The sequence below is a fragment of the Dermacentor variabilis genome, chromosome 8 (assembly GCF_050947875.1).
Source record: "Dermacentor variabilis isolate Ectoservices chromosome 8, ASM5094787v1, whole genome shotgun sequence".
In the NCBI taxonomy this organism is placed as follows: domain Eukaryota; kingdom Metazoa; phylum Arthropoda; class Arachnida; order Ixodida; family Ixodidae; genus Dermacentor; species Dermacentor variabilis.
Window position 1 is genome coordinate 101,592,734 of NC_134575.1, and position 19,582 is coordinate 101,612,315.

Consider the following 19,582-nt stretch of genomic DNA (forward strand, 5'->3'; position numbering starts at 1 on the left):
GTCACTTTTTAACAGCAGTTGAATAACCAGAAGTCTAATGGCTGGAAAATGGAGAAGGTGGCTGCAGTCCATAAATTGGCTGACGTGCACTCTCCTGAGGACCACCACCCTATCTCTATTTTGGGCAAGTTTCAGGCTGATATATTTTGGAGGGGACAAACTTCTCGCCAAACGTGTCTGCACCATGTATTGCTGGGTTTGCCGGCTCTCGAAGCGTTGGGAGTCATCAAGTTCGTTGACTTTGTGGCTCACAAGGAACCTAACTACGAAGTTTTGTGCCCTCAGGTTTTCAGCAACTTAGGCACCATGCCCGGTGCCTTCAACAACCGATCGTCTTCAGTGGTTTCATTGCCAGCTGCTGACAGTGAGGCCGAACACCACCTTCGTCGTCTGTCTCTAGCTTGACAACATCTCCAACTTGACAGAGGCTTTGAAGCGAGGAAATTATAGCAGGTTGACGATAGAAAAGAAGGCCACCATTTTAAGGCAAGTGCAACGTGGCTGGTGGATCATCCGATGTCGCTGAATTAGAAATCTTGAAGCAGACACTATCAGGCTACATAAACAATGCGGCAAGATTTTGGAAGCCGCTGAGAAATCTGCTGAATCTCAACAGAAGAATGTCATCCAACATGCCCACCCAAAACTTGAGGAAGCTATTCTGAGGTGGCTCAAAGCCATGATCGCCATGCAAGTGCTCGTGTCCGGTGATGTTCTAAATCAAAAGGCAGAAAGCCTGGTGCTTCAGATGAAAATTGAGGGTTTTAAATTTGCGTATTGCTTGGTCCTAAATGTTACGAAGAGAGGCAACTGAAGCTTTAAGAAAATGTGTGGTGAAGAGAGAGAGATGCAAATGAGAGAAAGGCAGGGAGGTTAGCCAGACTTAAAACCTCCGGTTCGCTACCCTGCACTAGAGTAAGGAAAAGGGGAGATAAAGATGGAAAGAACAGCATGACAAAAATAAAAGCGTGAAAAAAAAATGAAAAGGGATGGAATGGGATCATTATAGTCTTTCTAATAGGCGACTGCCCTGTAAAGAGGTCAACAAAACCTTGACCGACTTTCGGTGCGAGGACAGTTCATGTTGGCATCCCAATGGCACTTTGGCAGTAGCGGCACCATCTGACGCAAGTCCACTGAAACACGTTTTTGAAATGTTACAGCCTCATTGCCGATACTGCGAGCCCATACCGCCGCGCGGATTTCCCTGCCATAGATCTGCTATCAACGCACTTTTCGGAGCGCCCCCTGGACCAGTGGTTAAATCAAGTCCTGACAACCGTTTTCCTGCCCACTTTGCCAGTAGCGGCAGCACCTGACGCATGTCCACTGAAACACGTTTTTGAAATATTACAGGTATGGTGGCCTCTGCCTCGTCTACAAACTTTACCTGTGGAATTGTCGGGCGCTCGTCGGAAGACTGTGGTGCCCGTACCCCATCTTTGGCCTACCCCGGTTTCAAGCATTCAACTTTACTCCCGGTTTCTTCTGCCACTTGCAGCCTCATTGCCGATACTGCAAGCCCATACCGCCACGCGGATTTCCCTGCCATAGATCTGCTATCAACGCACTTTTCGGAGCGCCCCCTGGACCAGTGGCTATATCAAGTGCTGACAACCGTTTTCCTGCCCACTTTGGCAGTAGCGGCAGCATCTGACGCATGTCCACTGAAACACGTTTTTGAAATATTACAGGTTGGTGGTTTCTATCAATTACCTTTTGTATGTGCCAGCCGCTGCTGCCAACGCTGCTTGAGACTTACGATTGTTACTAGTACCTGTTGAAATGTCGCGTTTTTGTGTGTGCCGCTCCGCGGTGCCTGACAATGGCTTGTACTTGACTTGCTGTGAGTGCAAATTCAAATTTCATTTTGGTTCGTGCTCCGGTATAACGGAAGAAGCTTTTACTGGAAAGCGCGACATGTCTAAGAAGGCATGGAAATGTGAGACATGTCGGGGGGTGGGACAAGGGGCGGATGCTGAAATTGAGCGGCAAACGCCGCAGAGAGACATAGCAGTTCGACTTCTAGCAATCGAAACCAAGCTAGATACCCTTTTGGTTCTGCCAATCAAACTGGTGGAACTGGAATCGTCTGTGCAACATATTTCTGATAAATGCAATGAATTTCAGACAAGGCTGCAGGCTCAGGAAAAAGTTACCACGCAACTATCAAACAGAGTTGATCAACTTGAACATGCAGATTCAAACAGTGAATCGTCCCAAATCAAACGGGATCTGGATAATCTTAAATGCCGTAGCCGCAGGTTAAATATTGAAATACACGGTATTACTGAAAGCGAGAACGAAGACCTAATGATGAAGGTAAACGAAGTAGCGATGCAAATTAAGCTTCCACTATTGAACAAGAGTGATGTTATGGCTATACACAGACTTCCTGATAAACCAGGCAAAACACGGGCGATCATTATCCGTTTTGTTCACCAGGAACTTCGCGATTCCTGGCTTGCTAACAAGAAGCAACTAAAGGACCATGGGCACGTGTTTTTCTGTGAAAATATGACATGACTATCACGTGCTATTTTATCAAAGACAAAGGAATGGGCCCAGACCTCAGGATACGCATACGTCTGGCACTCAAACGGTAAAGTTTTGGTGCGAAAAAGGAGCGGCGACCGAGCTGTTGTCATACGCGGCGAGGAGGATCTGGCCAGTCTTACAGCCTCGAAGTGATGGCGGCACACGTGATAGCAAAAAATGCGTTATGTTTACTAAACCACAATGGCGACCCTGGAATTCCAATTTACTGGGGATGGCGCATCGTTAATGAACCAATGTCCACTTTCAATATTTCATTTTAATGTGCGAAGTTTGAGAAATAAGTTTGATGAAGTCAGTTTGTATCTGTCTGAGCTGCAACACTGCTTCGACTTGCTTCGGTTTAGTGAGACGTGGTTTACATCAGAGGATGAATGCGCTTCTATTTCTGGATATGACTGTATCTGTTTATCGAACGAAAAAACGAGGAGGAGGAATTGCTATTTATGTCCGTTCTGGTTTATCGTACAGTATAATCCCCGAGCTCAAGATTGTTAACGAATGCTATGAATGTATTGGTCTTCAGTGCATGAACACTTTGATTTCGCTAGTGTACCGCCCGCCATCTGGATCCATGTGTAAGTTTTTAGAATTTACTGAAAAATTATTAGAACTCAGCATCGAACTTAAACTCGAAACAATATTAATGGGCGATTTTAATTTAGATGCTTGCCCAGACAACCTAGAATATACCCGTTTTCAGGAAACTTTTGAATCATACGGGTGTTCAAATGTCATCAGCGTGCCTACTCGCATCACACCTACAAGCCAGACAACACTTGACCTCTGTGTGACGAGTTTTTCTCCAGAATATGTAAGAGCAGGAGTCCTGATGTGCGATCTTAGTGATCACTTGCCTATATGCTGTCTGCTACCTCATAGCCATCCAATATATGCCCTGAAAGCTTCAAAAGAATTTATTCAGAACAAAGTGTTAAGAAATTTGTTGAACTAGTCTCTGGTTATCGGTGGGACGAAGTGACCGCGGAAACTGATGTAAACAAGGCTTACGATGTTTTTATATCTACCTTCGCGTTCTTATACCACAGATGTTTTCCACTTAAGAAATTTAAAAAACACAACAAAGCTAGAAAGCCTTGGATAACTCGTGACCTCTATAACAGAATAAAATGTCGTAACAAGCTCTTCCAAATTTTTTTGAGTAGCGGAAGTGAAGATGACTTTCGGTCTTTCAAATCTGAGTGTAACAAATTAAATTCTGATATTAAACGCTCTAAATAAGAATATTACGCGAACAAGTTTTTTGCTATCATGGGAAATTCAAATCTCATGTGGAAAGCGATCAATGAAGTAATTAACAAAGGCGCTATCGCAAGAAAAGTTGCATTTCAGCATAGTGAATTGTCAGATATTGAGGGTGCAAATACTTTTAATTCTCATTTTATTGATGCTGGTGCGCTCTCACAAAATGATACACCGGTCTCTTGCACGGAATATATATATTAAATCGATGTTCTTCTACGGTGTTCTTGGCGCCTACTGAGCAGCACGAGATACAGACCATAATCTTATCGTTGAAAGACAGTTGTGCTTCAGGTGAAGATGATATAAAAGTGAAGCCGTTGAAAGCCGTCAGCGAAATTGTAAACACGCCTCTTGCACATATCTGTAACTTAATTCTTTCTAACAGTGTGTTTCCAGATAAGATGAAGCTAGCCCGAGTAACTGTCATTCATAAAAGTGGCCCAGTTAACGACATGAATAACTACAGGCCAATATCCGTTCTTTCTGTCTTCGCGAAAATTGCTGAACATGTAATTAATAGAAGACTTTGTGAGTTTCTAAACACGTATAAAATAATAGCTCAGGAGCAATATGGTTTCTGTAAGGCTAAATCTTCAGAAACCGCTTTACTTGAAATAAAGGAACAAATCCTTGACAACATAGAAAACCGAATGTTAACTCTAGGTATCTTTCTAGATTTTAGGAAGGCCTTCGATTGCGTACAACATGATGTCCTTTTGAAAAAGCTACCTCTTTATGGAATTCGTGGTGTCGCATTATCCTTAATAAAAAGCTATCTCACCTCTAGAACACAGTACACAACAATAAATGGAATTAGTTCCGAAATTCAGCACATTAAGTACGGCGTGCCGCAAGGATCCGTCTTGGGGCCTGTATTATTTTTACTCTATATTAATGATATTGTCAATATTCAAGGCTGTTCCAATATTATGTTATACGCGGATGATACTAACGTGTTTTTCTCAGGAAGGGAGTAGGAAATCTTTTTGAGCAAGCTAACAACTGGTTACAGCAACGAAGCTTGTGGCTAAATGCGAATAAACTCCAATTAAACATAACTAAAACTAAGTATCTAGTGTTTAAATCAAAAGGAACAATAATCCACCCTCAACTAACACTCCAATTCCAGAAGGTCAACCTCGAACAGGCACCAACAGCCAGATTTTTAGGAATTACATTCCATGAAAATATGTCCTGGTCACCGCAAGTAGATGTTCTTAGAAAAAATATTGCTCGTGCTGTCAGTGTGCTAAATAGGTTGCAATATTTGCTACCGATAAATGTGAAGCGCAATATTTACAACGCGCTTATACATTCTCGATTAACTTATTGTTTTCTAGTTTGGTCAACCACTACACAAACTAACTTAAAATCAATTCAAACACTCCAAAACCGCGCACTGCGCGCGATAGGTAACTTAGAACGTACTGATACCACTAAACCATACTATAACAAATATAAAATATTAACAGTATCAAAACTTCACACTTACAAATTATTCCTTGAAATTTCACGGCAATTCTGGGAAGAAAAATGTTCCTTCCAAAGTGAATACCATGGCAAAACGACAAGCTATAACCTCAGAAAAACTCTGATAGGAAAACCACGTTGCAGAACAAAATACGGAGATCAAAAACTAGCAGTTCAACTTCCTAACCTTCTACACGACTACCCCTTGGTATTGGACCTGCTAAATTCTGGAATTTCAAAGCAAAACTTTAAGAAAACGGTAAAAGAATTGTTACTATCCGAAGACTAATAGAAATGTTCAACTTCAGGTATAGAAAATTTTGTACATGTTTCTTGTTGTTGTTTTTAGAAAACTGTGTAAACTTTAACCTTTCAGCTACAGGTATGAAACATTTCGTACATGCTTCTTTTTTCCTGTTGTTGTTGTGCTTCAATTTATTAGAAAACTGTATAAACTTTAACCTTTTTTCTTTCTTCTTACGTGAATTGTGTACTCAAGTGTTGAAAATGTGTACTATAATTTCATGTGTGACCTCCTAAAAGCCTGCCACTGCCATGTTGCTGCCAATGTACGGGTGGCACGACCTAGTCAGGCAAATGTTTGCCTTTAGCCGTGTCCCCTAAGACAATCTGTTCATTGTCTTAAATAAATCAATAAAGAAAGAAAGAAAGAAAGACTGACTTCTGAAAGTGGCCTGTCATCAAGGCGTGCCAACGCGGTTGCTACTGACAGCTGGTGCGTACTGTATCGAGGACAGTGGCAAAGTACATGTTCTATGGTCTCCTTGCCACTTCAGTAACTGCAAGCCGCGCTCTCGTCCATACCGACTCGGGAGGCGAAAGACCTTGTGTAAGCGACACCAAGCCACAGTCAGCAAAGTACTGCTGTCTCAAGTCGAGAGAGTCCAGATGGGGTCGAAGTCGAAGGGATGGGTCCAGTCGGTGTAGACATATGTGCTTCAAGCTTGGTGTGTTCCATAAAGTTCTGATGGCTTCATTTGCAAGCACACAAATTTTCATTGTAGCGTCTGTTCTGAGAATGGAATGGAATCTTGCAAGCCCTCGCCATGTGCTGATTGTGCTGCTGCGTCGGCATGTTCATTGCCCATTATGCCACAGTGGCTTGGAATCCACTGTGGCATAACGCTTGCTCAAAAAGATTTCCTACTTCCCTTCCTGAGAAAAACACGTTAGTATCATCCGCGTATAACATAATATTGGAACAGCCTTGAATATTGACAATATCATTAATATAGAGTAAAAATAATACAGGCCCCAAGACGGATCCTTGCGGCACGCCGTACTTAATGTGCTGAATTTCGGAACTAATTCCATTTATTGTTGTGTACTGTGTTCTAGAGGTGAGATAGCTTTTTATTAAGGATAATGCGACACCACGAATTCCATAAAGAGGTAGCTTTTTCAAAAGGACATCATGTTGTACGCAATCGAAGGCCTTCCTAAAATCTAGAAAGATACCTAGAGTTAACATTCGGTTTTCTATGTTGTCAAGGATTTGTTCCTTTATTTCAAGTAAAGCGGTTTCTGAAGATTTAGCCTTACAGAAACCATATTGCTCCTGAGCTATTATTTTATACGTGTTTAGAAACTCACAAAGTCTTCTATTAATTACATGTTCAGCAATTTTCGCGAAGACAGAAAGAACGGATATTGGCCTGTAGTTATTCATGTCGTTAACTGGGCCACTTTTATGAATGACAGTTACTCGGGCTAGCTTCATCTTATCTGGAAACACACTGTTAGAAAGAATTAAGTTACAGATATGTGCAAGAGGCGTGTTTACAATTTCGCTGACGGCTTTCAACGGCTTCACTTTTATATCATCTTCACCTGAAGCACAACTGTCTTTCAACGATAAGATTATGGTCTGTATCTCGTGCTGCTCAGTAGGCGCCAAGAACACCGTAGAAGAACATCGATTTAATATATATATTCCATGCAAGAGACCGGTGTATCATTTTGTGAGAGCGCACCAGCATCAATAAAATGAGAATTAAAAGTATTTGCACCCTCAATATCTGACAATTCACTATGCTGAAATGCAACTTTTCTTGCGATAGCGCCTTTGTTAATTACTTCATTGATCGCTTTCCACATGAGATTTGAATTTCCCATGATAGCAAAAAACTTGTTCGCGTAATATTCTTATTTAGAGCGTTTAATATCAGAATTTAATTTGTTACACTCAGATTTGAAAGACCGAAAGTCATCTTCACTTCCGCTACTCAAAAAAATTTGGAAGAGCTTGTTACGACATTTTATTCTGTTATAGAGGTCACGAGTTATCCAAGGCTTTCTAGCTTTGTTGTGTTTTTTAAATTTCTTAAGTGGAAAACATCTGTGGTATAAGAACGCGAAGGTAGATATAAAAACATCGTAAGCCTTGTTTACATCAGTTTCCGCGGTCACTTCGTCCCACCGATAACCAGAGACTAGTTCAACAAATTTCTTAACACTTTGTTCTGAATAAATTCTTTTGAAGCTTTCAGGGCATATATTGGATGGCTATGAGGTAGCAGACAGCATATAGGCAAGTGATCACTAAGATCGCACATCAGGACTCCTGCTCTTACATATTCTGGAGAAAAACTCGTCACACAGAGGTCAAGTGTTGTCTGGCTTGTAGGTGTGATGCGAGTAGGCATGCTGATGACATTTGAACACCCGTATGATTCAAAAGTTTCCTGAAAACGGGTATATTCTAGGTTGTCTGGGCAAGCATCTAAATTAAAATCGCCCATTAATATTGTTTCGAGTTTAAGTTCGATGCTGAGTTCTAATAATTTTTCAGTAAATTCTAAAAACTTACACATGGATCCAGATGGCGGGCGGTACACTAGCGAAATCAAAGTGTTCATGCACTGAAGACCAATACATTCATAGCATTCGTTAACAATCTTGAGCTCGGGGATTATACTGTACGATAAACCAGAACGGACATAAATAGCAATTCCTCCTCCTCGTATTTTCGTTCGATAAACAGATACAGTCATATCCAGAAATAGAAGCGCATTCATCCTCTGATGTAAACCACGTCTCACTAAACCGAAGCAAGTCGAAGCAGTGTTGCAGCTCAGACAGATACAAACTGACTTCATCAAACTTATTTCTCAAACTTCGCACATTAAAATGAAATATTGAAAGTGGACATTGGTTCTTTAACGATGCGACATCCCCAGTAAATTGGAATTCCAGGGTCGCCATTGTGGTTTAGTAAACATAACGCATTTTTTGCTATCACGTGTGCCGCCATCACTTCGAGGTTGTAAGACTGGCCAGATCCTCCTCGCCGCGTATGACAACAGCTCGGTCGCCGCTCCTTTTTCGCACCAAAACTTTACCGTTTGAGTGCCAGACGTATGCGTATCCTGAGGTCTGGGCCCATTCCTTCGTCTTTGATAAAATAGCACGTGATAGCCGTGTCATATTTTCACAGAAAAACACGTGCCCATGGTCCTTTAGTTGCTTCTTGTTAGCAAGCCAGGAATCGCGAAGTTCCTGGTGAACAAAACGGATAATGATCGCCCGTGTTTTGCCTGGTTTATCAGGAAGTCTGTGTATAGCCATAACATCACTCTTGTTCAATAGTGGAAGCTTAATTTGCATCGCTACTTCGTTTACCTTCATCATTAGGTCTTCGTTCTCGCTTTCAGTAATACCGTGTATTTCAATATTTAACCTGCGGCTACGGCATTCAAGATTATCCAGATCCCGTTTGATTTGGGACGATTCACTGTTTGAATCTGCATGTTCAAGTTGATCAACTCTGTTTGATAGTTGCGTGGTAACTTTTTCCTGAGCCTGCAGCCTTGTCTGAAATTCATTGCATTTATCAGAAATATGTTGCACAGACGATTCCAGTTCCACCAGTTTGATTGGCAGAACCAAAAGGGTATCTAGCTTGGTTTCGATTGCTAGAAGTCGAACTGCTATGTCTCTCTGCGGCGTTTGCCGCTCAATTTCAGCATCCGCCCCTTGTCCCACCCCCCGACATGTCTCACATTTCCATGCCTTCTTAGACATGTCGCGCTTTCCAGTAAAAGCTTCTTCCGTTATACCGGAGCACGAACCAAAATGAAATTTGAATTTGCACTCACAGCAAGTCAAGTACAAGCCATTGTTAGGCACCGCGGAGCGGCACACACAAAAACGCGACATTTCAACAGGTACTAGTAACAATCGTAAGTCTCAAGCAGCGTTGGCAGCAGCGGCTGGCACATACAAAAGGTAACTGATAGAAACCACCAACCTGTAATATTTCAAAAACGTGTTTCAGTGGACATGCGTCAGATGCTGCCGCTACTGCCAAAGTGGGCAGGAAAACGGTTGTCAGCACTTGATATAGCCACTGGTCCAGGGGGCGCTCCGAAAAGTGCGTTGATAGCAGATCTATGGCAGGGAAATCCGCGTGGCGGTATGGGCTTGCAGTATCGGCAATGAGGCTGCAAGTGGCAGAAGAAACCGGGAGTAAAGTTGAATGCTTGAAACCGGGGTAGGCCAAAGATGGGGTACGGGCACCACAGTCTTCCGACGAGCGCCCGACAATTCCACGGGTAAAGTTTGTAGACGAGGCAGAGGCCACCATACCTGTAATATTTCAAAAACGTGTTTCAGTGGACATGTGTCAGGTGCTGCCGCTACTGGCAAAGTGGGCAGGAAAACGGTTGTCAGGACTTGATTTAGCCACTGGTCCAGGGGGCGCTCCGAAAAGTGCGTTGATAGCAGATCTATGGCAGGGAAATCCGCGCGGCGGTATGGGCTCGCAGTATCGGCAATGAGGCTGTAATATTTCAAAAACGTGTTTCAGTGGACTTGCGTCAGATGGTGCCGCTACTGCCAAAGTGCCATTGGGATGCCAACATGAACTGTCCTCGCACCGAAAGTCGGTCAAGGTTTTGTTGACCTCTTTACAGGGCAGTCGCCTATTAGAAAGACTATAATGATCCCATTCCATCCCTTTTCATTTTTTTTTCACGCTTTTATTTTTGTCATGCTGTTCTTTCCATCTTTATCTCCCCTTTTCCTTACTCTAGTGCAGGGTAGCGAACCGGAGGTTTTAAGTCTGGCTAACCTCCCTGCCTTTCTCTCATTTGCATCTCTCTCTCTTCACCACACATTTTCTTAAAGCTTCAGTTGCCTCTCTTCGTAACATTTAGGACCAAGCAATACGCAAATTTAAAACCCTCAATTTTCATCTGAAGCACCAGGCTTTCTGCCTTTTGATTTAGAACATCACCGGACACGAGCACTTGCATGGCGATCATGGCTTTGAGCCACCCCAGAATAGCTTCCTCAAGTTTTGGGTGGGCATGTTGGATGACATTCTTCTGTTGAGATTCAGCAGATTTCTCAGCGGCTTCCAAAATCTTGCCTCATTGTTTATGTAGCCTGATAGTGTCTGCTTCAAGATTTCTAATTCAGCGACATCGGATGATCCACCAGCCACGTTGCACTTGCCTTAAAATGGTGGCCTTCTTTTCTATCGTCAACCTGCTATAATTTCCTCGCTTCAAAGCCTCTGTCAAGTTGGAGATGCTGTCAAGCTAGAGACAGACAACGAAGGTGGTGTTCGGCCCCACTGTCAGCAGCTGTCAATGAAACCACTGAAGACGATCGGTTGTTGAAGGCACCGGGCATGGGGCCCGGTGCCTTCAACACCGGGCATGTTAGGCACCGGGCATGGTGCCTAAGTTGTTGAAAACCTGAGGGCACAAAACTTCGTAGTTAGGTTCCTTGTGAGCCACAAAGTCAACGAACTTGATGACTCCCAACGCTTCGAGAGCCGGCAAACCCAGCAATACATGGCGCAGACACGTTTGGCGAGAAGTTTGTCTCCTCCAAAATATATCAGCCTGAAACTTGCCCAAAACATTTAAGCAATCACTGCTCGCACCAGTCAAGACCTCGTCGGCCTTTTCCAAACTCATGGGAAGTTCCGGAAACGATGCTGGAATTACGGACACTTCTGTGCCTGAGTCGACCTTTGTGAAAACAGGCATGGAGTTAAGTAATACCTGAACGTAACGCGCCTTGGCACCAGGCGCCTCGACTGCGCCCCAAAAAACCTCCCCAGTGTCCTTTTGACCCGACGACACTTGTACCTTTCGCTGGTAGCTTGGAGAAGTCCCTTTGAGGCACACCTTGCCGAAGTGTCCCTTTAAGCCGCAGTTGAAGCACCTTTGGTCCCTCGCTGGGCAGGCTGTCCTTGGGTGCGAGTTGCCTCTGCAGAAGATGCATGGTCCCTTGGAACGAGCTAATGTTGGCCGGGTTTCCTTGCTGCGTTGTGGTTTCCTGCGGTAGCCCAGTGCGTCGACATTGACGTCCTCACATGGCTTGCACAGTGTGTATTCGTGGACTTCGTTGCAGTTTCGTGGTTCTTGTTGCTGCTGCTGAACGGTCTCTTTTAGGCGGGCCCTCGCCAGAGCTGTTGCGAGAGACAGCTGGGGATCCATTTGGAGCGACTAAAAGAAAAGTTTTTCATCCCACAGGCCCACGACGAACCGGTCCCTGATGAGGTGCTGCTTGAATTCTCCGAAGTCGCATTTGTCCGCCAAGACGTGTAGAGCAGTCATAAACTGGTCAACTGACTCGCCAGGCATCTGGTGCTGCTTGTGAAAGCAAGCACTCTCATAGACAATGTTGCCCTCCTTGCTGAAGTAATCGTCGAACTTCTTTTTGACAGGCTCATATTTCTTCGAATCTTCTGCAGAAAGATTGAAGGTGGTGAAGACGTCCCTTGCTTGTCGACCCATGGTATAAAGCAGAGTGTGTACTTGTGCCTTTTCCGGGCGTTCATTCAGGCCTGACGCATAGCGATAGTCGTCGAAGTGCAGTATCCATGCCAGCCACTCTGAGGTAGTGTCGAAGTCCAGCGGTGGCGGCTGCTGAAGGCCTGGCGGCGATGCAGTGGCCATTGCAGCCTCCTCGATGCTCTTTTTACAATCACTTTTACAAGTGGGTGGATCGCATCACTTCTGACACCATGTCGTAACGGCGCCCGCAGCTATCAGTGCGTGATCGACGAAAGACTGGAGACGACTGTAGTACAACCCGCTGGCGATCGGAAAAAGCCCCATCTTTATTTATACAGCAGTTTAAGTAGAACCAGCATGACGTCAGCGACACGTGGTTCCATACATGCGTCAGGCACAATGACTCGGCGCGTCATGTGGGAGCGTGCTTTCAGCCGCAGAGAAATACATTCCAGCACATGCGTGGTGGTCTGCAATGACCGAAAACGTGCGGCCGTACAAATATGGCCGGAACTTGGCGACAGCCCAAACTAAAGCCAGGCACTCCCGCTCGGTGATGGAGTAATTTCTCTCGGCAGGTGACAGCAGGCAGCTGGCGTAAGTTATTATGCACTCAGTACCATACTGTTGTTGGGCGAGAACAGCGTCGATGCCATGGCCGCTTGCGTCAGTGTGGACTTCGGCCGGTGCAGATGATCAAAGTGAGCCACTATGGGAGGGGTAGTCAGAAATCCGATGAGAGCGGCGAATACGTGAGCCTGCTCCGGGCCCTATAAGAATCGCGTGTTCTTCTTAAGAAAATCTGTCAAGGGCCGAGCAATGTCGGCGAAGTTTGAAGTTTTTGACAATACGGCGAAAGCAAGAACACAGGCCGATAAAGCAACACACGTCAGAAGCAGAATATGGCACGCGAAAACTGCGTACAGCGCGAACGTTTTCCGGACCTGGTTGGACACCGGATGCATCAACGAGGTGTCCCAACACAGTAATCTGACGGCGCCCGAACTGACCATTTGTGGAGTTCAGTTGGAGGCCGGCTTTTCAGAAGACACCAAGAATAGCAGTGAGTCGGGTAAGGTGGCTGCCGAACATGGGTGAAAAAACAATAATGTCGTCAAGGTAACAGAGACAGGTGGTCTATTTGTGGCCTTGCAGAAGGGAGTCCATCATACGTTCAAATGTCGCAGGAGCATTGCATAGGCCAAAGGGCATGACTTTAAACTGATATAAGCCATCCCGCATGATGAAGGCCGTCTTCTCGTGATCCATTTCATCAACTGAAATCTGCCAGTAGCCGGATCGAAGATTGATGGACGAGAGGTATTTAGCTCCGTGCAAGCAGTCCCAAGGCATCATTGATGCATGTGAGTGGGTAGACGTCTTTTCGCGTGATCTTGTTTAAGTGGTGATAATCGACGTAAGGACCCCCCCCCCTACCCCCCCCCCGTCAGGTACCATCTTTCTTTTTCACAAGGACGACAGGTGAAGCCCTAGGACTGGCTGATGGCTCAATGACTCCTTTGTGGAGCATTTTGTCCACTTCTGATTGGGTGACTCGATGTTCAGCATGCGATACATGATAGGGAAGCATGCGATACACAATAGGGACACCACATCGTGAGGGCAGTTGCCGATCACAGCAAAGAAAACAGAAGTAGGGCGGCCGGCTATACTTAAACGCGCAGTACACATTCCAAGAGCAACCTGCTTCGATGCTTTGCTGCCGTCGGCCATACAATGCACTCGGGTAGCTGCTGAGGTGACGACCTTTTTTAAATGTCTACATAGGCTAGCACTCATCACAGATACGTGGGCTCCAATGTTGACGAGTGCTTGGACAGGTACGCCATCTATTTTAGCCTCAACCACACTTCGCCTTGTGGGCACAGACAGAGGATTTGCTACAGTAGTTGGCAATGCAGCACCACCTCCGAGGGCTGCATTTCCTAGTTTTCCGAGAGGGTGCGGCCAAAAGCCACAGGGGACGAAAAGCGACGTGGCTGCGGCGAACGGGAAGACGAGCGACGTGTTTGCTGTGAACGAGACTGGTGTCTGCGCAGCGATGGTGAGCGGCTGTACCATGTGTTCCTAGCAGAGTTGTCGGCGCTGTTAGACTCAGTGGTGGGCGAAACATTGCGGGCATTTCTATCAAAACAGCTCAAGTTGGCTGGTGTGCGAGGTGTTAAGGGCCACGAGCTGCGACAATATCAGGCGACATGAGCAATGTGGCGACAGGTGAAACTTATCGGCTGGTGATCTGCAGTTCTCCACTCAGTCAGGTTGCGGTAACATGGAGAGAAGCGTCGGGGTAGAGCGAAAATAGTAGAAGGACGTTTGTTGCCTCTGGGATTGACGACAGCACACACAGAATGTAAACCAATGTTTTCAAGTTGCTGGCAAACGATGGCTTGTACGAGGGGTACTGAAAGTGTGGTAGCATCAGGGCTACGTGAACAGAAAGCTGCGGGCGTCATCGTATTCAATTCATGTCTAACAATTCGCACCACATCCTCTGATGGCGACGCATGCTGCTGTGTGGGTTGATCTTCACACATCGACGTTGCGGCAGTATTTGGAAGTCAGGCGAATGGTTCCAAGACGCGTTGGCTTTTGGCCTGCTTGAATTGTCGGCACTGTTTGATGATAGCATCAACTGTAGAGCAGCTTTTGCACATGAGCAGATTAAACGCATCATCAGCAATGCCCTTGAGCACGTGCCCAACCTTCTCAGCTTCTGTCATGTCGTGATCGGCTTTACATCAAAGTGCCAGCATGTCCTGGATGTACGAGACATAGGACTCAATGTGGGATTGGGCACGGGAAGCCAGTTCCTGCTGCTCTGCGGCAATGTTACGGCCGGCTGGTTTGCCAAACAACTCTGTCAATTTCTCTTCACATTGGTCCCAGCTGGTTAGCTCCTCTTCGTGGTTTTCGTACCACACCTTTGTCGTGCCCCTTAGGTAGAACAACAGGTTAGCTAGCATAAGCGTAGGGTCTCATCTGTTGATTCCACTCACACGTTTGTACATGGCCACCCACTCTTCAACATCGGCGCCATTGGTCCGGCAGAAAGTTCCAGGATCCTTGGGTTGAACAAAGACAACCGAAGGCGACAGCGACGTAGCATGCGACGGTGACGTAGCAGGCGGCAACGACGTCGATCCCGAGTGCTCACCGTCCTTCATGGTGCGGACGGTGATGCGACATCCACTGCGCAGCTCCGTTTCCAGCCATGGTACCCCGCACCACTCACCAATATGTTACGTGGATGTTGGAAGTATAGAAGATTGTATTTACAATATATATACAAAATGAGTCAGATTATATAAGATGGCAGACCACGAACAACACACAGCAGCCAGCATCCCACGACCTTCTTTTTCCTCACTTCTTTCATCCTTCCGTAACACTATCGTAAAGCAATGTAAGGGCTACTACAGACATCAGGGTAAGAGAGCTCTGGATTATGATATACTATATCTAAGGTGCTTCAATGTGTTCAAGAGAGCAGCAGTTTTGCATTTTGCCCCAATCAGTATGCAGACAAGCATCACAAACCTGCTAATTTGTCCTCGGCAGACGAATGTCATATACACTTGAGCAGGTCATGCCAAGCTAGGCAGACTTGCACAAACTCGCACAACCAAGCAAATGTAAGAGAATTGCCGGTCACTGCTCACCTGAGGTGGAGCTTAACTGTTCCACAGCCTCCGTAGTCTGCACGTTCCTCGACACGCTCCATGCTTTGAAGCAGCACCCGACAGACTTGTCAGCCAGAGGCAAGCTGTACTGCATGCCAACCTCGACCTGACCGACGACCTTGGAAGGGGTGTGACATGCTGTTTTGGCATTCATACTTTCGGCTAGACTCATCGCATTGGTGAGGCCTGCAGAAAATAATTCGGATGATTGCAGTACTGTTAGAGCATCAAGAACAAGAGGCAAATACAATAACAGAATGCAGGGGCACTTTCCAATGCATAGCCATGGAAGAAAAAATAACCATTTCGGTTCAGTACTCCTAAAGTGCTACAAGGGACAATCCACATTGAATACTCAAAAAGCAGGGCAACCTCATTTCTGTGGAATGCTTACGACAGTAGAACATATCTCATGATACTTATACATCTGATACATTTGAAAGCTATTGGTGTAGTCCAAGTAATGTAAAGTGATTGCAAGATCCTAAGGTCATCACTATCACCCTACTTAATGCCCACTGTAGGATTCGCAATCGCCCCATGTCTTGCGCCAGCTGATACCATCTTGTGCTTGCAAATTCTTTATTTCATCACACTACATTGTTGTGTGCTGTCCACAATTGCAAGTCAGTTCCATTGGTACTAATTCTGTAACCCTGCTAGACTGTCAGCTACTTGCCCTACCCATTACACTGCTTGCCAGAATTTCTTCTGCAACAGCATTCTTTAAGAATTTCATCCAGTTAGGGATAGCTCTGTCTGTATGTATGTATGTATGTATGTATGTGTGTGTGTGTGTGTGTGTGTGTGTGTGTGTGTGTGTGTGTGTGTGTGTGTGTGTGTGTGTGTGTGTGTGTGTGTGTGTGTGTGTGTGTGTGTGTGTGTGTGTGTGTGTGTATGTATGTATGTATGTATGTATGTATGTGTATGATTGTATGTATTTACGCACCTAAACTCTTCCCGTCAACTCTGGTCACTGGGTAGAGCATGGGTAGAGCATGTGGCTGCTGTACACGTGCTGAGGGAACTGGGTTCAAAATCAACCATCAGCCCAACTTGGGTCACTGAGCATGTGACCCTCTCTCCAGTGAGCCCAAATGGGAAGAAGCCCTCAAAAGCCCGGACCTCACACTCCAACTCAAGGCCGTCCAGAGGGCCCAAGAACTGGCGAAGCGTCACCACGTTCCCGTCCCGACTTGGGCGTCGCCTACCGTTTTGGCCTAAGGAGCTCCCCGCGTGCGATCTCCAACGGCTTAAACCCCCTGAGGACCTCAATAAAGTTCTTGACTGACTGATGCCAAGTTGGGTCACCGGGTTATGTGCCACTCATCAATGACCCTGGGCAGCCTCTCCCATTGACCTCCAATTAGCCTTATCTTGTCATCTACTTTTTTCCCGACTGTGTCTAGGTTTGCTAGGCTGTTTCCTCTGAACTAATTAGATCTTTCTCTCTTTGAATTAAGACAGTGTGTCTACCAACCGGGAAAACCGGGAATTCTCAGGGATATTGAGTAGTCTGGAAAAACTCAGGGAAGAAAAACTCAGGGAATTTGTGCCTCTATCAGAGAAAATTAGCTGTAATTTTATTGAAAGGGTCGAAAGTCACAAATACTGGCCCGAGTAACAGACAGGAATCGTAATGAGTCGTCTTTGACGCGTTGTCATTGGCTGTAGGAGTTGCCAGTGTGCAGTCAGTGACCAACTGTCCGTATTCCCGATAATTTGGCCGGCTTCGCGGCACCACCGCGTACCCCATAGAGTCAATGTATCAGAACATCTGAAATTTCGGACGCAAGAACTTTTCACTGTCCAATTTTCCGAACGTTTTGCCGTGACTGCAGGTTTGAAACTGCATTAATCAAAGCCATGGACCACCGCTGCCATTTGGATTTCCTCGCCGCCTTGAACCGGCGCTCTCGCACGCAGATCCTCTGGCAGCATAGCCACCACTGCGGCAATGCTAGGCCTAGCTGCTTCGACGTTCGCTATGAAGCTTCTTGACGTTGGGTGCCGTCTTCTTTATTGAAAGAATTCGCTGCTGTCAACAATGGCACGGACTCCGCCTTCGTGGTCCTCGCGATTGGCTTAGAAGCTTGGAAAGCACAGTGCGTTACATAATGCCCGTTCCTGAAAGTCAGCTTCGCCTCTGCATAGAAATGTTACTTGGTGAAGCATATGCAAAAGTATTGCAGTGAAGCATAACAAGCGTGGGAAGGGGCTATTGCCACGGGACACAGTATGTATTCCTTAATTATACATGCATGTACCCGGTATTTCCTGTCACAGTACGACCTAATACGTGTACCGACAGGCCTTCAGAGCAATTTCGAATGTGCCTGTGGCAGTTTGAGCCCTTAAGGGCAGTAAATGACATGCATTTATTTTTTCCAACTGGCCAATTTTTTGGACATTTTCGCAGCCCCTAGGGTGTTTGAAAAATCGGACGTGGACTATGCAACTGAGCAAGAAGATGCTCCAAATTGTCTGTGGGGCGAGCTAGTGGCGGAAGGAGGACAAGAACAGAAAGCACCTACGCATTGAGAAATGAACGGGAAAGGAAGCATGCTGCCGCCGTTTTGAAGGAGCTTGAGCTCAAAAAACAGTGTTGGCTGATGCCGAGATGCAGGTCTCCCTCATCCAAACCAAATAAACCCTTTAAAGCAGTGAAACACAACACAGAGGCGCCGTGCGCGGGCTGAGAGTATGTCAGGACAGTTGAGGTTGACTTACGAGCTTTAGAAAGAGAATCTCAATTGTGACAAAGTTCGGGCCTCATACCACTGAGCTTGCTATAAGTTGATATAAATAGCTCATATTCGAAAATATTTGCCTCTGTATGCATCTCCTTTTTATTCGTATTTGAGAATGTCCAACTCGATTTGCAATTTTTTCGAAGGCATTTTATTTGCTGTGCATTTTACTATCCCTTCCCTTCTATACTCTTTTTGAATGGCATAAACAGTACTCCTTAGCATTCAAATTGGATTAAGTCGTTCTTCTTTAATTTTTTTTTCATATGCTTACTAAAGAGTGACAGCATCGGGCGATATGGTTTCAGCCCGTCTTGACATAAAACATAGTTCTGCATCACTCAGGGAATTTTGCAAAGGCACTCAGGGAAAACCTGGAAAACACGGGGAATTTGGAAATGTCAATTTGGTAGACACCCTGTAAGAACAATCCTAGAGCTCTCTAATCCGTGATCACTGCCATTTACGCTACCTAATACCTCTACATCCTGCACCATGCTAGAGTCGGCACAGAATATGAAATCTATTTTCTTTCTTGTTTCTCCATTAGGGCTTTTCCAGGCCCACTTCCTGCTATTCCACTTCGAGAAGAAAGTATTCATAATTTGAAGGTGATTCTTTTACATGAGCTTTACTAACATCTCTCATCTACTATTTCTAGAGTCAATTCCATAGTTCCCAGTCAACCATTCTCCCACTCATTTTCTCCCCACTTTTGCATTAATGTCGCCCATGACTACAGTACACCTTGCACATGTCTCATTGCTAACTCAACATTCTCATAAGGTTGTTCTATTTCTCCATAATCATCAGTGGAGGTTGGAGAGTAGGTCTTTACTATGTGTAATCGATATCTGCTATTAAGTTTTGTTAAAATGACTGCAACTCCTTTAGTAATATTGTCACATTGTAGCAACGGTGAAAAACCAAAGTGGCATAGCGCATTGGGCAGACGTCTGCCCAACAAAACAAGTAATACTCAACATAATAATGGTGAGCACACTCATTGCTCATTGAAATATCATCTGCGGGTCAAGCACATCGACTTTCATACATGACTCGTCAA

General features: G+C 45.3%; 1 protein-coding gene across 5 annotated transcripts in view; it reads right to left on the reverse strand.

The window, feature by feature from the left end:
- Window positions 1-19,582, reverse strand: part of LOC142590483 (uncharacterized) — a 216,582-nt gene that overhangs the window by 187,274 nt on the left and 9,726 nt on the right. For all 5 annotated transcript variants that reach the window (XM_075702640.1, XM_075702641.1, XM_075702636.1 and 2 more), the window contains exon 3: window positions 15,746-15,952. In XM_075702640.1, coding sequence (XP_075558755.1) covers window positions 15,746-15,952 — 207 coding nt within the window. The remainder of the gene's footprint in view (window positions 1-15,745; window positions 15,953-19,582) is intronic.